The sequence below is a fragment of the Camelus dromedarius genome, chromosome 2 (assembly GCF_036321535.1).
Source record: "Camelus dromedarius isolate mCamDro1 chromosome 2, mCamDro1.pat, whole genome shotgun sequence".
In the NCBI taxonomy this organism is placed as follows: Eukaryota; Metazoa; Chordata; class Mammalia; order Artiodactyla; family Camelidae; genus Camelus; species Camelus dromedarius.
The window spans coordinates 106,572,710-106,588,045 of NC_087437.1; the positions used below are offsets into that span (position 1 = coordinate 106,572,710).

Sequence of the window (15,336 nt, forward strand, 5' to 3'; positions counted from 1 at the left end):
CAGCCACGTGAATGAAGTTTGTTGGAAAAAGAATTTAAATCTCTTCAAGTCAGACTGGTTTACATCTTACAGGTTACCTGATTAATTAATGAACTGAGTAAAATCTTTGACGTGCGTTCACTTTGCAAGGGAGTCACAATTTGCGTTGTGAAAAATTACACTTCAATCATTTCTGGTAGGCATCACACCTGCACTCTTGTCATTTCCCTTGGTTAGATATTAACCGAGTTTGACTTCCAGAACCTAACAGCACCTAGTTCTGATCCTAGGTTTTTAGCCACTGCTCCTCCTCCATTGATTCTTTCCCTTTGTTCCCCTTAAATGTTGCAATTCACCAAGTTTCTTTCCCAAGATTCTCCCCCAGAGGCACCATTAGCGTAAACCGAAGGCAAACACTTGACGAGGTAGCTTGGCATTTTTTAAATGTTCAATAAAAGTTAGTTGGTACTAGCATCATCGACATCACAGACATGTGCCAACATCATCATCATCACCGGTTCTTATGTTGCTAACGTTATTTTATAGGCTTTTCTCTCCCTTTAGGTCCCTCCTTTAAGAATAGGTCCTGTGTTCCACTCATAATTGCATCCTTAGCACCGAGAGATACCCTCTCTACAGACAGCCCCCAATTCTCCTTCCTTTAAAAAAAAAAAAAAAAAAAACCTTCAATGACACTTCCTGTTGTTACAGAATAAAGACCAAATTCATTAAAAGGGCTCACAAGGCCTGATATCCTGGCCCTTTCTTACTTCTTCAGTATAATGTTTGTCTAATCCATCTTAAGATTCTGACCTGTGTGCTTCATCCTACAAGGCCTCTGTAGCTGGGGAGCTGAGACAGGCAGATATAACCACAATTGCAAGACAAAGGAGAAACAACGAAAGGGCTCACCCTCCCTGCCCCCACCTCGTGGCCACCAACAATCCGGCAAAGTCTGGGTCTAGGAACAACCACTCTGTGGCTTAGCCCTGGGACAAACAACAGACTAGAACAGGAAGTGAAGCTGCCCAGGCATCAGTGGGCTCTCTAAGTGGGAAAGGAAGGAGGGTTGTTCTCAGAGCCATGAAGAGTATTTTTTATAGAGTCATCATACAACTGTAAAGACATCTGATTATTTATAACTGACACGGAGGAAAAACTTTGATGCAAACCATGACACATGTATTGAAACAGACATTCAACAAAAAATAATGATGTGGTCAATGTCACTTACTAAATTTGAGTTCCAGTCTCTAAATAAAGTTTATTTAACATTCAGAATGCCTAATACGCATGTATATCCAGAAAAGTAAAATGGTATCAAAAGCCTGTAAGCGTGCACACACAGAGTTTCAACTTCCAAACTCATAACTCATCTATGAAATTGTACTGGAGGAACTCTTCAGTTGAATGTGAGTATTATTTCCAAAATGTATATTTTAGAAATGTCATATCTGGGCAAAAGTGAATTTATTATCAATTTCTATTTAATCAATGCTTTTAAGAAAAATATAAAGGGCACAGATATTAGTGATTTCTACCTAAATATAAAGAATTATTTTTTCACATCATAGGACTCCTTCAAGATAAAAATTACTTGATATTGTGACAACTGTAGATGCTTTTTTGATTCTCAAAACACAAGAATTAAAATTTAGAGATTGTCCTTTCTTATTGTGCTACTAATAAAAAATCGTATATATATGTGTGTGTGTGTTTAAAATATGTATACATATATATATTTCATTAAACACTCAGCTTGGATCAAAAAAGGCTAATGAAAATTTTTAGTACTTTTTTAGTACATAAAAGATTACAACAAAGAAAATGTTGCCAGGTTATAGGTTGTTTATGGAAGGTAAAGGATTTTGCTTTGCCAAGAGGTATAAGAATAATTCCTTTAAATGTTCTTAAAACACAAAGAGTCGCATATCCTAGGAATAGATAATTGTCTAGAAATATGGGCCAAAATGCCGTGGACTCCAGCTATTTTAAACTGAATTAATTTTAAAAATTAATTTTAAAAATAACAATATACCATACCATATACAATAATAGCAAGAAAACTAGGAAAAGTTATACAAAGGCTGAAGATCTCTACAAAGGGTAAGGGTATGATTTCCAGGATCTAAAAGTTACGTTAAAAAAGCAAAGTGCAGAACAGTGCTTAAAGTAAGCCACATTTTTTATGAGAAAAACAAGGGAAAACATAACATCCTCTCTTTTGCAAGAAGGATTAATCAAGAACAATGAAAAATGTTTAGTAACAGAGGGTGGGTGGCGAGTGAGATTCTTGAGTGCAACTTATTTTCAATACTTTAACAATGTAAATGTCTTACATTTTCGAATAGTAAAAATGAGAGAAAAACTAAAATTCAATATAAACAAATGTATGTACTAAAATATATCAAATTGGTAACAGAGAGAAAATTAATTCCAGTTACTTTTAAACACAATACCTTGACTGCACAGCCACAGTGGGATCTACTCTAAAGAGAAAAGTAAGGGCCAAGATATCTTAAACTTTACTCAGTTGGGATCTTTTATAGCTCTTTTAAATGAAGGATATTTGCCATACAATATTCTATTGCAGTTGGTTTAATGATGGTTGTTACAGGACATAATTACAAACATATTTTTCCATACTGCAGGGTAAAGCAAGTATTTATATTAAGGGAATGGTGAATCATTAGGAACCGAGATGTTTACTGCAAGAGATAAAATACAAACATAAAAGAAGCTGAATTTTAAAAAAGCCGCACGGGGTCCAACACGAGCGGCTGGTCCCCGGCGGAGACTTACTTCTTGGCAGTACTGAAGGATGCCCTCCTTGGTGCCGGCGCAGGTTCTGGTCCCTGATGGGTCTGGCTCCCACTTCCCATTCTGCACGTTCATGTGCATGTTCAGTTTGCCACAGAACATGGCGACCTGGGGCTCTGCAAGCAGGCCAGCACTGCCGTCTGTGGGCACCTGGAAAAATAAGTCTGGGTCAGTTACCGAAGTCCATAGCTCGGGGGGTAGAGGCTGGGGAAGGGCTGCAAAGAGGAACCCGGCATGGAGCCACACCAAAAACAGTTCCATTCTTGCGAAATGTCAGTTACGAATTCCTTTGCTACAGACATCTCCAACCACCTATGATATAGTGTTGTTGTTAATATTGAAATGAAAAAATTAGTAATATGGAGAAGAATTTATTCACTGAAAAGTTTATACATTTCCGCAAGGGCAGATTTCATGAAAAAGCTTATACGTTTTGTAGACTGAAAGGTCCTGACAATAAAATAAGATGTTTTTCTGAAATAAATATAATCACACAAAAAAAGAGGAAACCGTATTTTCATAATAAACTCCAACTGACTCACACAAAGAATGCCAAGTCCCCGCCTGGTGACCAGGTCTGGAAGTGTGTGTCACACACCTCCCAGAGCTGAAGGCACTGTCTTGGTGTGCATTACTGGTTAGCAAGTGACACTGTGATTTCTGCAACCAAAAAATTATTACAGAATTTACTCTGCACAGATGTGAATGAATATATTGGCCATCCCACCAGTTTCCTCCAGGACATTCTCTGGTTATCACTCTCTCAGCTCTTAAGAGTAAGGATGCTGGTGTCCCATCTCCCCAGCCACCCTACAGGAGGCGACAAGTCTCATTTAGAGCCCAGTACAAGCTGTGTCTGTTGTAAGCTCTCTACAGTTCTTACCTATCACCCCTGCGGGCAACACCATTTCACCAGAATAACTTTGAAATGGGTGCCCTTCTGTATTTCCAAACCCTTCTGCCCACAGGTATTTCCATCAGACAAATATTTTTAAAAGGGAAAATGGAAGTTCTGAAATATCCATACTACCTCACTTAATAGGTTCTGACAGCTCAGGAAGACAAAAATAAAGTCAGCAAGAGCTGAAAACTAAATCCACAGGAGTTAAAGTGCTATCTGCAATCGAGGAATCAGAAGACACGGTAGCCGAGTACTTCTCCCTTGTTAAATCCAGCTGCTGAGAAAACGTGTGACATCCGTGCCAAGAAGAGTTAACTTCCGACAAAAGCCATTCACACAGCTGAGAACTGGGTGATTCTATAATCACTTGGATCGTTTCTAAAAACTGTTCGCAGGACAGAAAACAACAACAACAACAACAATGCTAAAATTACATAGAGAGACTTCAGTTAAAGAAACAGCTTCCTGACATTTCTTTGCACAGAAATGTAAAAATAGATCAAACAACTGTCCACTCTAGTCATCGTCATATATATTTTGTCCATACATCCGTTAGAGATTTATGCCCTTTAAAAAAAAAATCTTGCACTGAACCCGGGGAGACCTATCACAGACCTGAGTGCAAAAGCTTCTGGCAAGAGTCTCTCCAACCACGTTGCAGGCAACATTTTCTACATTTCTAGTTCTACTGTGTAAGGTACATTTAATAAAATTCTGCCGCCACCCTGCCAGATGTAACAAACAGCAGCTGAGGCCAGAGTGTCAGATGGTCAGCAAATAGCTGGGACCCCTTTACTCCCCAGTTTGGGGTCTTGCCCAAAACCTACAATTTCTAAGCCAGAAACTGAGAAGCTCTTTCTCCAACAGATGCAAAGAAGCAGCCTAAGCGGAATACACCAGTCACTTGAGTTTCACAGCTTTCCTGAGGGAAGAGGAAATTCAATGCCTCGATCCTAAAAAATCAGAGCACAGATTCTGTCAATGTCATTAAAGGAGTAAGACAATAGCATTGCAAAAAAGTCAAATAATAATCCCATAGATAAGGCCCTATTAGCAGATGCAATGAAGGACATAAAATAGATTTAAAATATAGATCAATGCATAAAATTTATTCATGTATTTATTTATAAAATATGAGCTTTGCCCATATGTTAAATTCCATTATCAAGAAATTTACCATCTAGTAATGCAATCACCATTGTATTCCCCACGGTATTTTATTCTCCTCAAATTCATTCCTGTCCCAAAGATTTCCAGTCTTAGTAGAATCTCGGTACCTCACCCCCGCTAACTGAACAGAGAGACTAATGATCCTTTACCACAGTTGGTCATGATTTGGCTGAATGAATGCCCCCGTTCTCAATCTCAACATTTCTCTATACCTCTGATTCTCCACAATGTGTTTATTACAGTTTCTACCTCCTTGTCAATGCAAAAGCCCCTCATTCCATAGCTTTCCCTCAATGAACACTGAGGTACCAATTTCTTCCCCCATGGTGGCTGGCTTCCAAGAAGACCCCTGATCGTCCCTACTTGCTGGCTTCATGCTTTTGTCAGGGCCAATCCAGAGTACATCAGGGTCTGTCCGTTGCAACAAATAGAATGTAGCAAAAATGACGTGTGATTTCCCAGGCAAGATCGTAAAGGGTTCCCGGGTTTCTTCCTTGCTCTCTGGGATCACATGCCGTGGGGGGAACGTTGGCTGCCATGTTGTGCGGACACTTGAGCAGCCCCGTGGAGAGGCCCGCATGATAAGGAGCTGAAGACTCCTGTCAACAGCAACGCGAGTGAGCTTGGAAACATCCTCCAGCCTCATCAAGCCTTCATTTGACTGCAGCCCTGGCTGACCTGATTGAAACCTCAAGACAGACTTGGAGCCAGAACCACCCAGAAGATGCTCCCAAATTCCTGACCCATCGAAACTGAGATAATAAACAATTATTATTTTAAATTATTAGGTTTGAGGTAACCTGTTACACAGCAAGAGATACCCAATAAGCTCTTCCTTTCCCCCAGCTCCACAATACATCTACCAACAGCCTTTGAGATCCTCTACTGAAAAAAGGAAACACACAAAAAATTCTATTATCCTCTAGAACAGGGGGTCAGCAGATTTTCTATGTAAAGGGCCAGATTATAATATTTTAGGTTTTGGGAAACACACGGTTTCTTGTGACTACTCAACTCCGTTGTTGTCATACAAAAGCAGCCTCGGACAACGTGCAAAATGGGTGTGGCTGTTTTACAATAAAATGTTCTTTATGAAACAGGCAGGAGGCCAGATGTTGCCAGTGGCCCATCATTTGCCTATCTCTGCTCTAGAGGAACTATCGCCTTCCCACTTCTTACAACAAATTGTGCTAAGATCCCAGGTGGTGATTAAAACACTCACTGATACCACCTTCTCACCTTCTTCTTAAGACCCCTGTAGTCTGGTTTATATACCCACCCCACTCAAACACTTTTCTCAAAGGTTACGTATGACCTCCTGAGAAAGAAAATAGGCTTTTTTCTTCAATACCTGTCACTTTTCAATTTCTTTGCCATACATGAAGACTTCCTTGGAAGTCTTTTACGTTGGCTCAGTCTCAATGAACCATCCCAGCTCTCTCTACTTTTCTGATGACCTCATTACTAACTCAAAGTCCTTCAATTCCACAGCATAAGACATTCCTAAAGATGAGGCCATTGCTTCTTCTTTACCTACTTTAAGAAGTTGTGGTGATGACACTCTTTTACCTCCCAGCTGCAGAGAGGCAACTCCATGATAACAGTAACAGCAAAGATAAATGACAGAAGTTCACATTTCTTCACTCAGTAAGCCTGAGAATATAACACATGCTAGGCACTGATGTAGTCTGGGGGACAAAGCAGTAAATCTGACAAGTCCTTACCTTGACAATAAGATGACCAACCCTCCTAGTTTGCTTGGGACTGAGGGCTTTCCAGGATGTGAGACTTTTAGAGCTAAAAGTTAAGAAAGTCCCTAGCAAGTTGAGATAACTGGTCACCCTACCTAACAAACACATCAAATGTTTCATTTTTCCTACCTTGAGTTCTCAATATCTTTCTATTCCTTCCCGTCTTCATTTTGTTCTCCTTCCTTCTTTTCGAATTTCTGGTTGTTTTGATGCTATGTGTTTGTACGTTTGGATATGCCAACTACCAAACGGTGGTAATCTTTCTCTCACTCTCTTCAAATGAACTGATTTTGTCCCTATCATATTACTGGAAAACATCGTTAATTGCCTTATGATCTCTTCCTTTTAACAATGGCAGTTAAGGAAAATAGATGCTTCAGTTCCTTCTGGATTTCCTACCAGATGAAATCTAATATTAACTTTAAAAAATAAGTCCAGAGAGTCAAGCCCTGTTTTCCTAGAATGGAGACTGTTGAATAGTTCAAACTGATTTCTCAATACTTAGGGCCATCTATTATGCTAGGAATTATAAAGTTGGCTGTATGTGTACATCTGTTACATTTGACATCACAAGAGGCCCTTCACGAATAAATACTTAAATCACAAAGACATGTTTCTCAGGCAAAAATTCTTTCCCAAATCAACACCAGCTGTGTGTAAGATCAGAGTATCTGGCTGGGTGATCACAAATTGAACCAAAAGCTTTTCTATTCTTAATGAAGCCCACCTGCAAGGAATATCATGTTGTAAGTAACATATTCCTGGCTCAGTGAATTAAAACAAGACAAACAACCCACAGGATCCTGACTGGCATCAAACAATTCATTTAAGAAAAAAAGCCTGGTTGCTAGGAGCAGCCCACTCACTCCCTGGCATTTAGCCAGAAGGAAACCGTCACCAGCCAAGATGGTCACACGGGAGATAATACTTAGCCTTTCAAGGGCCCGACAGGTTTACTCCAATCCCCTTTTCTGAATGAAGCCTCAAAAAACGGTTTAATAAATCATATACAGGATCCTAGTCACGATCTGTTAATATGGACACTCTTAAAACTACAACCTTTTGGTCCTACTTGCTGTCAATGAAAACAGATACTCTGTCAAAGTCATACTAAAGATAATTATTCCTCGAGTTTGAAAAACATTCCTCATTTTAATAGAAAAGAAATACAAAAGCTTTAGTGGATGGGAAATACAACTACTTAAACAACTATTACATTTTAATTTCATTTTCATATTAACAAGATCTAAGGTAACTTAAGGTTACTTTGCAGAAATCCAAGACATCTAAGAGATTGGCACCCTGGCATAAATGGCCATTCACGGTCCATGCATTTCTGGGAGACTGAAGATGAAGATAATTCTTGTACACTGAATGACTTTCCACTGACATCATAAGACCAGAGATGCTTTCCCATGGGAAAACAGTGCTCAGCGACAATGAACAAAATAACTGGCTAAGACAATGGCGCCTGCACACAGTGCTTCAGGAGCAACAGGCTATTTACAGAATGCTCTGAACTACTGGGGTCCAAATATTACACTTAACAATGCTGTCAATCTTTAAAAAAAAAAAAAAAACCCAGCCCTTAGCTTCTAGAATTTTAAGAATCATAATATATAAACAAGGTACCAAAGTGCAAATGGACTTTCCCAAAGCAAGTTAGCTAGAAAACGGCTTTAAAAGGGCTTAAGGGGAATTGAAAATAAATAGAAATATATATACCTAACCTGGGCCAGTCTACAGAGGTGAACCTGTAAACTTACACCTAGAATCCATGCAATTTACAAGTGCAAAAGCAGCTTCTCGAGCAAGTTCTCCTGCTGTCTTTCAAACTGGGTGTTCCCTTTCCCCCCAAAGTTGATCTTTATTATCATCAAGGAGATCAAAATTCCTTATGGAGCCGGCTTGGCAGCATTCCTCTGCACACAGTCCCAACTACAAGGGACAGGGAACAAGCTATCCTGTGTTTCCTCAGCGAGGAGAGGGCAGAGACCCATAGCGTAGTACATCGGTGGATTTATGTAATTTTAAAGTTTGTGGCTAATGAAAACCATCTGGTTTCTGCATTTAAATGAACTTCTCACCAGTCTGAATAGCAGACCAAAAGAGTATTTGGTACTGTTTAATCAGTTCACAATCTCCTCAGGGTCAGGTTCTTGTATAGTAAGTATCTCTTAAAAAGCACACATGATGCTATTTCTATTACAGTCGTGGTTTCCTCACATAAATAGTTTTCTCTCACCCTGGGCATAATACAATTATACTCCACCGAAATGCTTTTAAGACATTCAGATTTTCCATCTTCAATGTAATTATTCTGTAGAATCACAATCGAGAAGATTTGAGCGTGAACTCCTTTCAAGGATGAATAAAGAACCTCACTTAATCCTTCACGTAAACAAATTTTCATTCGCTGAAGGAAAAGACTATCTTATTTGTAAGGCTTCCCTTGAAGTGCACCCCCTCCCCCCGCAAAAAAATCTTAAGCAGAACCAGAACATCTACAATTGCCCATTTCATCGCTAACAGAGGGGAACCGAAATTAAAATCAGAATCACAAAACTGAAACAATCTGTAAAATCACCCAACTCTAAGGAGAAGGAAAAGGCTCTGAAAGATTCGTCCAAGGCCACAGAATCACGAAGAGGCAGAGGTGGGAGCTGGACCTACTCCATCAAGGGTTTTGTTGACGTGACCTGCCTGACTCTCAAATTAAAACGGAAAATTGCAATTTTCCAAGGTTTTGCCCCTGTGTGTGTGTGTGTGAATGTATCTGTAGTGAGAGAGGCTGGAGGAGCTAATCAAAGCATACAGAAAAATGAAATGTGATCACAGAAACCGTACACAGCTTCAATTTACCCGTGTGGAGAGGCGGCCACATTCCTCACATCCATCAGTCACCATACAGTTATTTCAGAGCTCGAGTTTCAGGCTAAAAATGATTTGCCACAAAGACGAGTGAGGAGAGAAAACATTCCTTTCAGAGGACGAATCCACATTTTTCACCCCTTGACTACTGACGTTCTTCTTGGGATACTGCTGACCTGGCTTCAAAGGACAAATTAAAGCTCCTTGATGAAACCATAGCCTCTGTTGATATTGATAAAGTTAATAACTTATCTGGGGACCCACAAAATGGAGGCTGTCCCAGTGGTGTGGCCCACATCACAAATCTAGACCAGCGTCAGCTTGCACGTGGTGAAACACCTGTGAAGGAATCCTAGCACACCGATCACAGTCCTCCAGCTCAGCTTCAGTGAGCTTGACTTACCCTAGAAAACAGGATGTGCCAGCCTTATGAGGAGCCCCGCTTCCCGATCTCCTAGACAATAGCGCCATTTCTGTGCTGTCTCCCTAAGGCTCTGTAAACTCGCTCTTGCCCCAGATCCCTCAGGAACCTGTGCTGCTTGTAGGGTATCGTTTGTCTTCCTTTGAATGAAGGACATCAAACTCATTACTAAATTGTTCTAGTTTTGTCATTTGACAATAGCAAGCTTTTCTTTCTGCCTAAAGGATATTCTAATGCTGACCCCAAATTCCTCCCAACTCATAACAAGGCCAGTGAATAATTCTCGCTGCTGGTGCCCAGTAAGAAATCAAGAGTTCTCTCAATAGAAACCTCTGTTATTCAACACCCAGGGAATTAATTACCAATGTTGAAAGCATGAATTTTAGAAGGCCCAAGAAAGGAGGATGCCCAGTACCTAGAACAGACATAAAACTGGAATTTTTAAAAATAGAGCCTTATAGGCAGAGCAGAGTTTAGGGATGTTTAGGGCAGTGAAAATACTCTGTATGAAAATATCCTATAATGATGGATACGTATCATCATATCACTGTCTAAATCCATAGACTGTTCAACACCAAGAATGAACCATAATGTAGACTATGGACTGTAGTTGATAATGGCTTTGTCAATGTTGGTTCGCCAGTTATGACAAATGTAACACTCCAGTGGGCGATGCTGATGGTGGGGGAGGGTGTGTGTGTGTTTGGGAGGAGGGGTCATGGGGGAACCCTCTGTACTTACCCCTTGATTTTTGTTGTGAATCTAAAGCTGCTCTAAAAAATAAAGTCTATTAATTAAAAAAAGAAAAAAAAAAGAGCCTTATATGTGACAATCCAACTCTTTGTCTAAACAACAGTTTTCAATCCAATTAATGCCCATTTAGTCCTAAACAGTAAATGTTCTACATTTCAACTGCACACATACATCATACACACATACATCGTATATACACCAGACCCTGTATAACTGTCTTTATTATGCTCTGACACTGGTAACAAATTCTTTTCAACCTTAGTTTGATGGTTATCTCTTTAATTTTCTTTTTAGTTCGTTTTATTGGCATATTTCACATTCAAAAACATACAGTATCATGATCTTTATACTATTTTGACTCTCGATATTACTATAGCTCATCAGTCTTGATCTTATGAATGAACGCAGAGATAAGAAGAGAGTTAAGGGCAAAAACTGAAGCATCTACTTAGTCCTTTCCCTTCGTTATCTCATTTGACTCTCAGAAGAACCCAGATAAGTCACTTCCACACCTACTTAGATAATCAGAAAGGCTCAAAACCTAAGAGTCTAATCAAGGCCGTTTACTCCAAAGTCCATGCTTACTTTTTTCCACAATGTGCCAGTTGGCATTCCTGCTACTAGTTCTCAAGCCTTTTTATTTTCAAATCTTGAATATTATTTTCAAATAAATTTTTCCTCTGATGGCAGTAGTATTTTGCAGTTCTTTGTTACTAGCTTTCTCAAAAAATTATTTTTAGACCAAGTAAAGGAGAAGCAAATCCAGTTTAAAAAAAAAAAAGAAGTCTGAAAGTCTAAATGTTTATTTAACCTGCATTTCTTAAATTTAAATCCCTAGATGTTAACATCTAGTAACTTTTGGTAGCTGCTGCTTTAAGAGACCTCCCCTGAAATGAAAAGGCAAAACTTTCCCCCTTAATTAGTTTTTTCCTTCAATCAGAACAGTCAATTGAATCAGCAAAGTAGAGGTCCAGAATCTCCAAAATCCCAAACTGTGAATACACGGTCTTCATGGCTTACTTTATTTAATCTCTACCTACTAATTTCTAAACAATGAGCATATAATACATATGCATATCTCTACACATGTACCAACTATGCGGCCACCTGTATAGTACGTAGTGGTGGTACCCAGGGCAGTAATAAACACACAGCACACCCACACAAAAGTTTACAGCTGGGGAGCAATTAGAGCAAATCTCAAACGACAGTGTTTTGCTAAAATCTCACTCTAGAGTGACTGCACTTAAGTCACGTTGCTAACAAGCTGAAGGACTTGGAAACTGGGTTCCTTGGGGATGCTGGTTTGAATGGCATTCACTACAAAGAAATTTGATGGTAACAGATGAACCGCTCTCCAGTGTGATCCCCACTAGTGCTGACAGCTCGGGCAGAGAAGGGCTCAGCACACCATGCAACACAGAAAAGTCAAATTCTGCTACTCCTCTCCACTTCAGATACAAGAGATAATTTATATGTGTTCACTTTAAGTTTTACTGTTTTCTATCAAATTTGGCCAAGCTCCGCTAAGATCAGCTGACCCTTAGGCCTGTGAAGTATAATAAATGGTTATTATTTTAAACCTCTGAATTTTGGGGTGGGTTGTGGCTTTGCAGCATTATTGTAGCAAGAGAAGCTAATACAGGCATGTATTTGATAGGCATAAATAAAGTCCTAAGGGACAGAATCAGGCTCAAAATTATTTCAGAAGGTAGAAACTTTTTCAAGCTGAATTTTTAAAGTATATATGAGATCCTATAGTTTGCTTGAAACAATTCTTTGAAGGAGTACAGGACAGGAAAGGCACAGCTATGTAGCTGGTCCGTAAGAAAAAGTTCCAAAGGTTTTAAGAAATGAAAATGAAAGGACAACAGAAAAAAGCTAACGCAGTCTTCCACACGTTACAAATACAGGGCCCCAGGTATCATGGGAATAGTTGCTGTGTTAGATCACATCTAGGAGGATATTCTCACATTTTTAGATAAACACTAAAAAATTAAAGAAAGGCTACCTTGGAGGAAAACAAAATTGTATCAGAACACTTTAAGGAAAACAGGAAAAAAATTAAGGGCAGAAAATGACATGTGAAGGAAATTCACAAGAGCCTATAAATAGGAAAACAGTGATGGAGAGGGTTTGGGAGGAACACCAGCAAACGGTGAGTGCCTCACCAAGGAGCTTCTTATATGGTTGGGTAACCAGCCATCATGGTTTCGGAAGGGGCTGTTCAGCTGGCTGGGAAGGTAGATGGGGTTAACAGTTTTCAAAAGTTTTTAAGCAGTAGGACTTAAGCTCAAATCCTATTTTCTGTGAAACCCTCCGAGTTGGGCACTTCCTCCCTCAGAACCTGGATGTCAACCCCACCCAGCTTGTGGAGGCACTGGTCTCCCAGAAAATTGGCTTTTCTACTATTTCTTCTATTGTTAGCCTATCGGTCTTACATAGATCTCAAGAAAATGACACTCCAGTCCCTCGGTATCCATGGCGGATTTGTTCCAGGTCCTCCCCCTGCTCCAACCTCCATATCAAAATACTGGGATCCTCAAGTGCTTTATACAAAATGACGTGGTACAGTGGGTACCAAAATCCCTGGATTGGGAAAAAAAAAAAAAAAAGAATAGAAAAAGAAAAAAAAAAAAAAAACAAAGGAAACTTTCTCAGACAGACCTAAAACAAAAATAAAAGAACAAAATTCCCGGATGCGCAAGTCCTTTGTATAAAATGATGTGGTACAGTCAGCCTCCAGTGGACTTGGATGCCTGTGGAACCCCCGATACCCAGGGTGGACGATACAGCCTAGCACCCTGAATGTACTGTCCAAGGAGGGTGAGCACTAGCTAGTTCAACTGAGGAACTGAATTGTTCCTTTGAGTTCACTGTAATTATTCTAAATTTAAATTTAAAATCCTACTATTCAATCCTATTATTAAAAAACTTCAAGGCATGTTTAGAACAACTTGGGTAAGCACACCTACTTTTTTACTGTAAATTTTATACCCTGTATCCAATTTTTCAAACGAAACTGTAGTGTCCCAATTGAGTCTGATGACTTAATGTGAAAGCTGTGTTGCAAAATACCTCATTAATAATTTTATATGCTGAAATGATAATTGGGTTAAATAAAATACATTATTAAAATTAAAATACATTAATTTTCTTTATACTTTTTAAAATGTGGCTCTTAGAAAAATTTTTTAATTGACTTATAGTCAGTTTACAATGTTGTGTCAATTTCTGAGAAAAATTTTAATGACAAATGGGGCCTGTGTTATATTTCTGTTGGACTACGCTGTCTTAAAGATGTCAGACAAGGCAGCACAAAATTTACAACACAATAATAAATTACATTCATGTCAACATAGTACCCATATTACCCATGTCTTTCATTAATCTTATTGCACAGCCTTTTTTTATCAACTCTTGGAAAGTGAGGACTTCAATTAGTTCAAATGGCATAAACCAGCACATTGATATTCAGAAATCTGACAAATATTTCAGTATTCTATGAGACAGGCATCAGAAAATGGCTCAGCTAGGGCATCTGAGCTGTACTCTTTTAGTTTTATTTCCTAGAACTGGAAACAAAGGACTGAGTGAGGGGAAATAAGATGATGTTCCAACACACGTACTAAAGCTTTCAAGAAGATGATAATCAATTGCCATCTTTAAATTGACTGATTTTTATGGGCTTTTCTTTCTTTTTCTTTATACCTCTATAAATGATAAACACTTTGTTTAAATGTACAGGTTTTTGAAATATATTTTGTTTTCACTCTCTCTCAATTTTTTAATTGAAGAATAGTTGCTGTACAATATTATATGTTACAGGTGTACAACATAGTGATTCACAATTTTTAAAGGTTGTAGTCCACTTACAGTTATTGTTAAATATTGGCTAAACCCCCATGGTGTACAATATATCCTTGAAGCTTATTTTGTACATAATAGTTTGTACCTCTTAATTCCCTACCTTTTATTGCCCCTCCCCAGTTTCCTCTCCTCACTGGTAACCACTATATCTGTGTCACTCAATATGTTTTCAAAAGGAAATATTTTAATAAAAAAGAGTTAATGCTATTAAACAGACCATGCTCCTGCTCACATTTTACATGTGCCTGCATGAATACATCTTATTCTAATTATACATCTTCCAGCAAAGGACATGCAAATTTCACTACCAAATGCTTAAGCTGCTAAGGTCACACTCCACCAACTGGTATGTGCTTGTTGAAATATGTGGAACACCAGCAGTGAGGGTTCTTGCCGCATATAGCCCAGGCCCAGCCCTCTCTGAGAGGTAGATGTGTCTGCGGAGAAGAGGGTGGGGTGAGAAATGAGGGCACATGAAGTTCTGAAATGGTGGGTCAAGTCTCTCCGTCATTTGACACCTCACATTGAGATGATACCAGATTTCACCTATGTGGCACCAAACAAGTACCAAACTCACTATTACCTGAGTTGAGTGCATAGAAGTAGCCAAGTAAATGAATAGTCGGGAGCTCTAGATACAATTCATTTTATTGCCTTGGAGTCTACTATCCCCACATAATTTGCAGGCTAAATTGTTTTGTCTGTCCTGGGGTGGTTCTCTTACTTCATAATATGAGACTTTGGATGTTGACATGGTATTCATGATACCTCGCCCATCACCTGGCAGGTGCACTTCGCCT

General features: G+C 39.1%; 1 protein-coding gene across 6 annotated transcripts in view; it reads right to left on the reverse strand.

The window, feature by feature from the left end:
* The window catches only part of APP (amyloid beta precursor protein), a 259,277-nt gene that overhangs the window by 200,675 nt on the left and 43,266 nt on the right, over positions 1 to 15,336 (reverse strand). For all 6 annotated transcript variants that reach the window (XM_031458271.2, XM_031458279.2, XM_031458292.2 and 3 more), the window contains exon 2: positions 2,782 to 2,949. In XM_031458271.2, coding sequence (XP_031314131.1) covers positions 2,782 to 2,949 — 168 coding nt within the window. The remainder of the gene's footprint in view (positions 1 to 2,781; positions 2,950 to 15,336) is intronic.